At 41.8% G+C, this 12,355-nt stretch overlaps 1 protein-coding gene and 1 long non-coding RNA gene across 4 annotated transcripts in view; one reads left to right on the forward strand and one right to left on the reverse strand.

Annotated features, from left to right (window-relative positions):
• Positions 1–1,351, forward strand: part of LOC138792387 (uncharacterized) — a 298,550-nt gene extending 297,199 nt beyond the window's left edge. Inside the window, exon 3 of the long non-coding RNA XR_011363139.1 lies at positions 1,082–1,351. This is a non-coding gene — a long non-coding RNA (uncharacterized lncRNA). The remainder of the gene's footprint in view (positions 1–1,081) is intronic.
• The window catches only part of ALKBH8 (alkB homolog 8, tRNA methyltransferase), a 29,334-nt gene continuing 17,758 nt past the window's right edge, over positions 780–12,355 (reverse strand). The window contains exons 8-13 of one of the 3 annotated variants that reach the window (XM_069969757.1): positions 8,620–8,726; positions 7,713–7,864; positions 5,558–5,817; positions 2,737–2,886; positions 1,176–1,336; positions 1,010–1,102 (exon numbers count right to left, since the gene is read on the reverse strand). In XM_069969757.1, coding sequence (XP_069825858.1) covers positions 1,093–1,102; positions 1,176–1,336; positions 2,737–2,886; positions 5,558–5,817; positions 7,713–7,864; positions 8,620–8,726 — 840 coding nt within the window. In that variant the 3' untranslated portion in view covers positions 1,010–1,092. Of the gene's footprint in view, positions 1,337–2,736; positions 2,887–5,557; positions 5,818–7,712; positions 7,865–8,619; positions 8,727–12,355 lie in introns of all 3 variants that reach the window. The other 2 variants (XM_069969756.1, XM_069969755.1) reach the window with 2 other exon arrangements.

Genomic DNA, 12,355 nt, shown 5'->3' on the forward strand with positions numbered 1-12,355 from the left:
CTATGGGGATCTACTACTACTCTGGACAGTTCCTGACATGGACAGAGGTGGCAGCAGAGAGCACTGTATCAAACTAGAAAGAATACACCACTTCCTGCAGGGCAAGCAGCAGCTGATAAGTACTGGAAGATTCAGGATTTTTAAATAAGAAAATTACAAATCTGTATTAATTTCTATTACACTAGATCAGCGTTCGTTAACTTGGCCGCGGTAGTCCCGGCCAGTGATTGGCAGAGCGTCCTGTCAACTCAGAGACTGCTTTGAAGCTAGAGCTGTGGCACCGGCAAGCAAGTAAAGGGCAGGAGAAGACCGGGAGGGTGGAAAGGTGATGTTTAACAGTTTAGGGCTAGGACTGCACGGACATCAGTAACGATGACCATGCAGCCCTTGTTAAACGATCATTGAGCCGTGTAATAGGCTCAGTAAATGAGCTCCAATCTAGCAGATTGGGGTTCGTTTACATTATTGATCGGGCAGTAACCAGCCCGTGTAATAGGACCCAGTCAGAGATTAAATCGACAGGATTGGCTGACAATAATCTAACGTGTAGTCAGCTTAGGAGTTTTAGCTATCTGCCAGTATAATGAACAGAGGACAAAAAAGCACCTAATTGTGTATTTCAGCATTAAGGGGGGTAGAATGGATATCTATGGAGCAATACACCACATAAATCTCTCTCTTCTGATACACAGACATTATTTCTAGTGAGATCATGCCACCTAGTGGTCGCTGAAGGGCTGCACTTTGTATAGATGAATTTTTAATCATATTTATGGCTCTTTATTGAATCACAAATGCAATAAAATATTCTAAAAAAATAAAAAAGAGACAGGATTGCGGTTGCTGAACCTTTCTTTCACCTTCTTCTCCGGTGTTATAACTTTTCTAAAATGACGCACCAGTTCCCCTGATCGTGGTAGCTGTGGCGGACGGTCACACCGCTGACTCTGCTGCACAACGCTTCCAGCTCTCCTTCTCGGAACACGTGATAATACCGGTGATACACTGAGCCTGGCACCAGCTGGTTTTCCACCTTGGCATTAGTGGCTTCATTATTTCTAACATGATTGTTTTCTTTTAGATGCCAAGGAACTAAAAGGTCCTGAGAATCAAATGAAGTCCTGTTAGTGTGTATGGGGAGAGCGGCGGACGACCCCCGAGGAGTCTCATCACACCTGGTGTCCTGCAGGATCGGCTCAGTACAAGTTTTGCCTTCCTTGAGATACTTAGACTTGTTCTTCTTGTACTCCTGTTCCATCGCCCAGACGTATATAAGAACTTTGCCTCCGCTTTTAAGGAGGCAGAGTAATTCCTGTATAGCTGCCAATCTTCTTTCCTGCAAGTAAATGAAAAGGCAAAAAAAAATCTACACAAGCTGTGTAGATAGTACAGCTATAGTACAGCTATAGATGTGTATGAGGTATAGTACAGCTATATACTGTATTTGTATGAGGTATAGTACAGCTGTATATGTGTGTATGAGGTATAGTACAGCTGCATATGTGTATGAGGTATAGTACAGCTGTATATGTGTGTATGAGGTATAGTACAGCTGTATATGTGTATGAGGTATAGTACAGCTATAGATGTGTATGAGGTATAGTACAGCTATAGATGTGTATGAGGTATAGTACAGCTGTATATGTGTATGAGGTATAGTACAGCTGTATATGTGTATGAGGTATAGTACAGCTATAGATGTGTATGAGGTATAGTACAGCTATAGATGTGTATGAGGTATAGTACAGCTATAGATGTGTATGAGGTATAGTACAGCTGTATATGTGTATGAGGTATAGTACAGCTGTATATGTGTATGAGGTATAGTACAGCTGTATATGTGTATGAGGTATAGTACAGCTGTATATGTGTATGAGGTATAGTACAGCTGTATATGTGTATGAGGTATAGTACAGCTGTATATGTGTATGAGGTATAGTACAGCTGTATATGTGTATGAGGTATAGTACAGCTGTATATGTGTATGAGGTATAGTACAGCTATAGATGTGTATGAGGTATAGTACAGCTATATATGTGTATGAGGTAGAGTACAGCTATAGATGTGTATGAGGTATAGTACAGCTATAGATGTGTATGAGGTATAGTACAGCTGTATATGTGTATGAGGTATAGTACAGCTGTATATGTGTATGAGGTATAGTACAGCTATAGATGTGTATGAGGTATAGTACAGCTACAGATGTGTATGAGGTATAGTACAGCTATGTACGTGTATGAGGTATAGTACAGCTGTATATGTGTATGAGGTATAGTACAGCTATAGATGTGTATGAGGTATAGTACAGCTGTATATGTGTATGAGGTATAGTACAGCTATATATGTGTATGAGGTATAGAACAGCTATATATGTGTATGAGGTATAGTACAGCTATATATGTGTATGAGGTATAGTACAGCTGTATATGTGTATGAGGTATAGTACAGCTGTAAATGTGTATGAGGTATAGTACAGCTATATATGTGTATGAGGTATAGTACAGCTGTATATGTGTATGAGTTATAGTACAGCTGTATATGTGTATGAGGTATAGTACAGCTATGTACGTGTATGAGGTATAGTACAGCTGTATATGTGTATGAGGTATAGTACAGCTGTATATGTGTATGAGGTATAGTACAGCTATATATGTGTATGATGTATAGTACAGCTGTATATGTGTATGATGTGCTCAGTTATGGAAATGGCCATATGGAAACAATCATTATCCGTACCTCTGTGGCAAAGTGGTGGATGACAGCTATGGAGATGCAGGCATCAAATGTGCCGCTTCGGAGAGGGACAGACAATGCATCGCAAACACAGGCCTCAAAATTCCTTTCTCCACAAATGTCCACTAGGTTCTTACTGCGGTCACAGCCGATCTGGTACAAGAAAAATACAGCATTATAATCCACAGGGAACGTCAAATACATGTACATCAGGCAAAGGAGAGACGACCATTTTATAGAAGTACACGATACACCGGAGTGAACAGTATTGCTATTTTTTCACCTATCTGGAAAATGCAGGGACATATATATCACATAGGTATGGCGTGGGATCAGGAGCTCAGCTGACAGTGTTCCTGGACAGTTCCTGTCATGGACAGAGGTGGCAGCAGAGAGCACTGTGTCAGACTAGAAAGAATACACCACTTCCTGGAGAACATACAGCAGCTGATAAGTACTGGATCGTTCGAGATTTTTAAATAGAAATAATTTACAAATTACCAGTTGATTTGAAAAAAAAAATTCTCCAAAGTACTTATTTAAGTGTATGGTAGTGCATACAGTACTGTACGAGAGCAGGGAGTCCAGCCTCTGACAGGCGTCACTGCTTCTGTACGTACTTTCTTTGACCCGCTACACTGATAACATAACACGTCATGGGGGAAAAAAAAGCAGAGGCTACATCTGTTTGGCAGGTCAGTGTTTTGCTGAGATTCTGAATTATCAGTCTTAAAGGGGGTACTCAGGCGAAAATCTTTTTCTTTCAAATCAACTGGTTTTAGAAAGTTATATAGATTTGTAATGTACTTTTTTTACTACTTTAAAAATGTCAAGTCTTCCAGTACTTAGCTGCTGTATGTCCTGCAGGAAGTGGTGTCTTCTTTCCAGTCTGACACAGTGCTCTCTGCTGCCACCTGTGTCCATGTCAAGAACTGTCCAGAACACACTAATACTATTACTACTGCTCTGGACAGTTCCTGACATGGACAGAGGTGGCAGCAGAGAGCACTGTGTCAGACTGGAAAGAATACACCACTTCCTGCAGCACATACAGCAGCTGATATTTATGGGAAGACTGGAGATTTTTAAATAGTAGTAAATTACAAATCTATATAACTTTCTGAAACTAGCTGATTTAAAAGAAAAAGATTTTTCTTTAATAAAAAAAATAAGTAAAACTGACTTGAAGTCGCCTATGAAAGTGGTAAACTGGTCTCTCTGTTCAGTCTTCTTCTTCTGAAAACCCCAATGACATTACAGTCCTATTGCATACCTTCACCCCACCATCAGACTCTCCGGATTACTGGTCGTCCGGATTAAAGGAATGCCATTGTACTCGCTGGGATGAAATCTAAATAAAGTGAACGGACGACCTCAAGTGTCAGCAGCACCTTGAAACCTCACCGCTCCCTGTAACAATGAGCCGTGCCGAAACGAATGTCCGCGTGTGAGGGACAGCAACCCGTCAGGATTATTTACAAGGCAAAAGCCGCTAAATGAATGCAGGCAAGGCTGAGCGTTTAACCAGACGGTCATGTGGAAAATGTTCTTATTATGTGTAACAAGAAGGGAAAGAAAAATGACCTTGAGAGTGATCCTAACACACTAAGAGATGGTAATGAATTGTAAACTAATTGAAAGGAACAAAGAATATTACTTTGTAATTTGCATCTAAATTGCATGAAATACATTTCACAGCAGACTCACTTTCTGTCCTTGCCTCTGACCACATAGAAAACAGTGAAAAATGACAAAGCGGGAGGAGAGTGGGGGTGGGGGATCTTGAGTTATGAGCCTCAATTACAGTTTATGGGAGCTTTTAATTATGGGTTACATTTCCCTGCCCGCTCCTCAGTCTTATTTATGTAGGACCGGACTGGCAGATGATAAGGAAATAAAGACCCAACAGTCCAGGTGAAAATAAATCTCATTAAGGGAGCTGGATGGCGAAAATACTTTGCTTCCAAATGTGGATTACTGTCAGTGCATGCTGCCAGAAACCAATGGGTGTATTAGGGTATGTGCACACTACGGAAATGCGACGTAAAATCCGCTGCAGATTACGCAGCTTGCGGACTGTGGCAGGCACGTGCATCTCCGCCTGTGTCATAGACTCCATTCTATGCACGTTGGCGGACTCTGTCGCCCACTCAAAGAATGAACAGGTTCATTCTTTGGATGGACGATTGAATCTAAATTTTGCAGTTTTCATACCTTATTATATATCATACGTCATGGTGCTTGTTCCAGTAAAAAGTGATCTTTTATCATCTGCGGATTGTGCTATCTGAGCAGGGCTTCATGGCAACTGTGCCACTTAGCCCCGCCCACATGACCACCATAGCCACGCCCCATCTGTGATGTCATTGATGCATAGGCCCGTCCGTCAGCGGTTATTGGAAGGGCCGGCCTGAAGGTCTAACCAGATATCCCTCCGGGAGGGTCCAGCCTAGGGGGGGCTCCTGTAGGGAAACCACCAAAACCACCATAATAAGTGGCCCTATAAGTCAATGTAATGACAAGGGAAAAACCAGGGACAGGTATTCAAAACCAAGACAGCTGTTTCGGGGTGTTGCCCCTCATCAGTGTGGAGCAGGATTCTGGCTAGGTGGGAGCAATGCCTAGAAGAGCCATGAGAGAAACAGATCACTGTTCATTGAAGTGAATAGAGGCAAGTTGTAATACCACACACAACCTGAGGAAAGTTGTGGCACCCTTTAGCTCGCCAGATGACATGTTTACTATGATGTGTAAGTAGACATGTTGCTGCCAAAGCCCTCTTAAAGTGAACTCACACCTTCCACTCATCACAAAGACCACTTACCATGTACAAGCTTTTATTGACCCCGATATATTTGCCATTGCCGCAGCCCACATCAGCCACGAGAGAACCCGCTGGTAAACTCGTAAGGAAGTCTACCACCTTGGGCCACGGAGTATGTCTGGTGCTGCTGAAATGGCCAGCGATGTCTTCATAGACCTTGTGGACATATTCCTTCTCCAGGGATTCAGGCTTTAAGTCACTGACCAGAGGAGGAGATTTCTTCCCAGCGTCTTGTTGGCTATCACACACTAGTGGAAAAGCTGTGCCGACACAGAACACAGAACAGGATGAGCATTTGAAGTGATTTGTCAACATTTTTAAAGGGTTAGCGTTCCATTTATATGGAAAGTATCATCAGTAAAAAGCATCTATTATAACTAGATTTTAATTTTAACCAAATTTTTCTTTAGACTTTAGTTATTATTAATAATAATATTAATAATAATAATAACAACAACAACAACAACAACAACAACAAATATGTTGACATCTTTCATTTTCCCGGTAGCCATTACTGCAGTCATGGGGGGATGACAATTCATGTTTTCTGTAGCTCACTTTGCTGTATAGACTAGGCCAGAATGTGCAGAGTCACCTCACTATCACAGAAAGGTGGGGGGTGTACTGTCAGATGTACTGTACTATGAAAGACTTAGATAGCACTGGATGGTAACACTATATACACAGATAGGGCCCTGTATTCAATTCCCCATCACTCCTTTGTACTTCATTACTTCTTGCAGACTACTGTAATACCTCTGTTCTTCAACTTAATTGGTTCAGGAAGGCAGTTTGTGAACTAAGCAGGGTTTCCCCATAGGAAATAATGTAAATGGGCTTACAGCACACACCAATAATTAGCAAAAAGTCTGGTGAAAATGTTTTATTAAAGTATTGTATTTCCCCCCAAAAGTTATACAAATCACCAATATACACGTATTATGGGAAATACTTATAAAGTGCTTTTTTCCCTGCACTTATTACTGCATCAAGGCTTTACTTCCTGGATAACATGGTGATGTCACTTCCTGGATAACATGGTGATGTCACTTCCTGGATAACATGGTAATGTCACCTCCTGGATAACATGGTGATGTCACGACCCGACTCCCAGAGCTGTGTGGGCTGTGGCTGCTGGAGAGGATGATGGCGGGGGGACACTGAGGGACACAGGGCACTGGAGGGACACTAAGCATCCCTCTGCCATCATCCTCTCCAGCAGCCACAGCCTGCACAGCTCTGGGAGTTGGGTCGTGACTTCACCATGTTATCCAGGAAGTGACATCACCATGTTATCCAGAAAGTGACTTCACCATGTTATCCAGGAAGTGACATCACCATGTTATCCAGGAAGTGACATCACCATGTTATCCAGGAAGTGACATCACCATGTTATCCAGGAAGTGAAGCCTTGATGCAGTAGTCAGTGCAGAGAAAAGTGGCACATGAAAACAGCATTGATGAGCGAACTTGCCAAACTATTAGCAGAGCCCAAAAGTTTGAACAAACGTTCGTACCAAACAGCACATTCGGATACCAAACTGTTTGCACTCTGAAGCGTTCAAACACAGAGGTACCAAGGTATAATAACACAGAGGTACCAATGTATAATAACACAGAGGTACCACCGTATAATAACACAGAGGTACCAAGGTATAATAACACAGAGGTACCACCGTATAATAACACAGAGGTACCAAGGTATAATAACACAGAGGTACCACCGTATAATAACACAGAGGTACCAAGGTATAATAACACAGAGGTACCAATGTATAATAACACAGAGGTACCACCGTATAATAACACAGAGGTACGAAGGTATAATAACACAAGAGGTACCAAGGTATAATAACACAGAGGTACCACCGTATAATAACACAGAGGTACCACCGTATAATAACACAGAGGTACCAAGGTATAATAACACAGATGTACCACCGTATAATAACACAGAGGTACCAAGGTATAATAACACAGATGTACCACCGTATAATAACACAGAGGTACCACCGTATAATAACACCAAGGTATAACGTACCAACGGAAGCTTTTTCTACCGACAATCTAGGTTTCTATTTTGCTGTGCTATAATATAAATATTTATGTATAAATTAAAATATCTAGAAAAAAAACATTCATCTGAGAGACTTACCACATTTACATGGGCCGTGTCTTATCTTCCTAAATGTGAAGGATGTCCTCGTCCCCCTCTTGCTCAGCGTCAGCTCTTCGGTGTTCCCGCTGACTGTCCCAGCTTTCTGTCCTTCAGATACTTGAACAACATCAAACTTTCTTGGTGTAATGCTGGAATAAACGAAAATTATACAGCCAGGATGCGGCTGACATGGATTTATTGAGAACAAGCGAGCGTGAGAGTGAAAAGCTCTAGATACACACTGTCTCTGATCGCTCGCTCAGCACCACTGACATCATTACTCAAAGAAGGAGGAAAATGGGTTTTACTACTGGAACGTAAATGAAGTGGAAATATCCATAAATGTCTAATGACCTATAAGACGTCTAGCAGCTGACCTATAGTTTATGACTGGTGTCTTCACGGCATTCTCAATGGGGGAGATTTATCAAACATGGTGTAAAGTGAAACAGGCTCAGTTGCCCCTAGCAACCAATCAGATTCCACCTTCTATTCCTCACAGACTCTTTGGAAAATGAAAGGTGGAATCTGATTTATTGCTAGGGGCGACTGAGCCAGTTTCACTTTATCCATGCTGTCAGTTTACATCAATAATGTAAAAAAAAAAAATCTAAAAACAGATGAAGAAAAAAAATGCTTTTGTATTTGGCTCTAATTGTTAAAAAAAAAAAAAAAGAAAAAAAAAAAAAGTATATATACATATTAAAAACTCAGGATGTATATACATTGTGGGGGCAGGTCTTAAATTAGGCCCCCACATCCATTTTCCCCACCGTATTTACTACAGCTTTTCCTGTAGTAGTACAGCTATTCTTACGGTGGGTCATTGTCTTAGCTGAAGAAACAAGACCCTATTGTAGTCTATCACAGCAGTATGACACCCACCACCCAGATCAATACATACCCATGTGTCCACAGATGTCTAGACTCTCCCCTCATGACCAGCACACTGCGCTGCGGCACCATTACCGGGACACAAGTGCCATCTGGATGCCTGAAGTCCATAACAATCTGCAAGTAAAAAGTTACTGGGCTGAGTTTTCCACGTGACGCTCTACAGTGACTCATATATTAGAAGATAAATCATCTCGTGCTCCTATGCTCCGTTTTTTTAAAGTCTGTTCAAACACGGATAAGGAGGATAAAGCGAAAATTAAGAATTTGTTTATTTTACCTCAGACCCAGCAGTCTCTTGCGGTAATATTTGACTAAGAGATGAGGCTTTGGTTTGTGTGCTTTGCAGTTGGTAACTTTTTGTAACGTTAATGAAAATTATTATATGGTGTATTTATTTTATTAGACTAATGTGCGGAGCCTTAAAAAAGTACAAAAGTATCGGTGTTAGGCCATCTATTGGATTTTACCCCTTTAAAGTGTCAATGTTGTTTGTTTTTTTCAAAAATCAATAGTCCAGGCGATTTTAAGAAACTTTGTAATTTGGTTTATTAGGCAATTATGCCATTATCTGCATTCAAAAAGCCTTTTCCCAGTCCCCCCCCCCCCTCCCTCCTCTCTCTTATCCACTGCTTATTATCAGGATATCTCGACTAGTTTACATCAGTCAAGCCCTGTCTGTTCTATGGAGAGGGGAGGGAGATTAGTCGGCAGCAGAGAACAAAGGATTACACAGTGGGATCTGTGTGAAAGCACAGGTATATTCAGAGCATATTCAGAGGTCAGAGAGGTCAGTGCTGACTGTCAGAGGAGATAGCCCGGTGATGTAGCTTTAAATTAACTCTTTGTTGTCCTGCCTTGGTGCCTCATCTCCCTCCACCCCTCCCCTCTCCATATTAAACAATAAAGACAGAGGGGAGAGATTCAAACTGGTTTTTCATGATAAAAAATGCATTTTTCGGCTAATAAACCCAATTACAAAGTTTCTTAAAATTGCCTGTACTATTGATTTCTGCAAAAAAAAATAAAATTTAAGGACAATGACACTTTAAATCAATATTTTTTGGAATCAAATTTTCTGCCATTCTAGTTGCCAGTCTCTATTAGCTTAGCACAATTTTTGCCCATTCTTCCAGAAAAAAGTTGTGTAGGTGTCCAACAATCCTCAAGCCATATAATAGATCTTCAGTTGGATTGGGCCTGGGCTTTGACTTGGCCATTCCGAGACCCTTTAAGTTTCGCCTCTTCGCCCTCCGCTGTAGCTTCAGTCATATGATTAAGGTCATTGCCCTACTGGAAGGTGAACCTCCGATCCAATCTCAAGTCTATCATCTACTGAAACAGGTTTTCCCCAGAAACTGCCCTGTAAATATTGTGCCGTCCATCTTTCTTCAATCTTGAGCAGTCTTCCAACAATAATTTTATATGCTGGTCTTTGGGGGACGTATGGGGGTCCGAGAACTCTATTCCACAGGGTGATTACCAGCTGAACACTGGTCTTCCCCTGGTCGATACCAAGTGTGAAGGGAGGGGATATGACTTTGTAAAGTGTTATAACCTAAGGATCCTTTTGGACAGGTCAATATGGCAGCATATGAGCGCCGATCAGCACTTGTTTACAATGCCTTTGCACGGCACTACTAATCAAGTGGCTGAGCCGCATAGACGATCCCTGTGTCATTTGTGCGGCCATTTGAAAACACTGTTGTCCGGTAAACAATGACTTATAGGCAGAGACATAGCTAGGAGTTCAGCCTAAGGGGGGCGAGTGAGTATAAGTGGGCTCCCAACCAATTGTTACCTATAGGGAACCGCAGCAGACGACAATAGGGAACCGCAGCAGACGACAATGCTTTCCGAATAATTATAATAAAGGGTATATGTTGCTATATTACCTATAATGAATAGGGATTGTGAAGAGCGTAAAAGACTTTCTACAGTTCACATATGTAACTGTGTAAAAATTAAAGGTTATCTGAAAATGGAAAAACATACAAGTAGCTGCCTAGAAATCAAAAAACAACACTGCAACTCCAAAATGTACTTGTGAAAAAATAAAGTAGTGAATTTATTTACCCTTCAGACATGTTTCAAACCATTGCTTGAAAATAGATCTATCTATTATATCTCATTATCACATATCTATCTGTCGGACAGCGTGAGGACTACACCATATCTGATAGGCCTAGCATGGGGCACATACACTAGCTAAATGCTACAGAAAATTGTAGGATGTATAATAATACTCATAAATATAAAATGTTAACATAAGACAATTATACAAACAATACTTCAGCACTATGACTACTACCATCATCACAATGTAATGACTAAAACCACTATACCAGGGGTGTCAAACTACCAGCCCCAGCTGTTTCAAAACTACAATTCCCATCAAGCCTGGACAGACAAAGCTTTAGCTGTCCAGGCATGATGGTAACTGTAGTTTTGCAATAGCTGGAATGGAGGGCTGCAGTTTAACACCTGTGCTCTATACAGTGATTGAATAATGTCCACTATATAAACAAAATATTACTAATAATACCACATATACAGGACAAATACTGCCATTTTATGACCACTACCCTACCGTACAGTGACTGGATAATACCACTACCTTGTGACTGAATAAAATCCACTATATAAAGACCAATATTCTTCTTAATCAGTGACCATATAGAGGTGCATTCAGGTTCTGCATATCCTATATGTGATTATGGTGCAGTTACATCCAATGACTCAAAGGGGGCGTCTTCTCTGCAAGAAGTTTTTAGGCTCCTTGCTAAGGCACCATCTCTGTGCATTGATCCTCACTGTTGCTCACTTTATGCCCCCCAAGCAGTATTTAGACCTAGTCTTAGCCCTTATATATTACGCAAGCTTCCCCTATGCCCTCATATAGTAAAAAGGCCACCATCTACCCTTTTATAGTAGATTACCCCCTCCCCGCCCACCTCCATACAGTAGACCCCTGTGTGCCCCCCATATAGTAGTCAGGCCCCTCTTTGCCTTCACATAGTAGTCCAGCCTTCTCTGTGCATCCATATAGTAGTTAGGCCTTCTGTGCCCCAATATAGTAATTATGTCCCTCTTTTTCCATGTATTAGTAGTTAGGGTGCTCTGTTCCCATATAGAAGTTAGAGACCCCTGTGCATCTATATAGTGTTTAAACCTCTCTGGGCAGGCAATTCCCCCACCCCCAGAAGGTAGTATCCTCCATTTAGGCATACCCCTCCAGCACCATCTCCCATGTAGGTAATCCCCCCAGTATGTATTCCCCATGCAGGCATCCCCCCGGGCAGACACCCCCTTCCCCTAGCAGTAATGTACTGAGGGCAGCATTGTCCCTGTGTGGCTGCAACACTGTAGTCTTCTGGAGTCTCCTTTCTCCCTGCTCTGCGAGTACACGAGTGATTTCACTTGTGTGGAGCAACCCTAGGGAAGGGACTGGCCCTGCCAGTGATTGGCAGCGGGGAGAGTCAATAGTCTTGTTGCTTTGCCCTAATTGTATGTGCTCCTCAGGAGGGCATACAGTTAAATAGTGGGGCACAGCACCCAGCAGCCGAGTGGGCCCCCCAGGTACAGGGGCCTGCACTTACTGGGTGCTGGTCAGGGGCCCATTAAAGCCAATAGATATTTGTTAAAGAGTCACTGTCGTATTTATTTTATTTTTTTTGCAGAAATCAATAGTCCAGGCGACTTTTAGAAACTTTGTAATTGGGTTTATTAGCCAAAGATGCCATTAT

The sequence above is a fragment of the Dendropsophus ebraccatus genome, chromosome 5 (assembly GCF_027789765.1).
Source record: "Dendropsophus ebraccatus isolate aDenEbr1 chromosome 5, aDenEbr1.pat, whole genome shotgun sequence".
In the NCBI taxonomy this organism is placed as follows: Eukaryota; Metazoa; Chordata; class Amphibia; order Anura; family Hylidae; genus Dendropsophus; species Dendropsophus ebraccatus.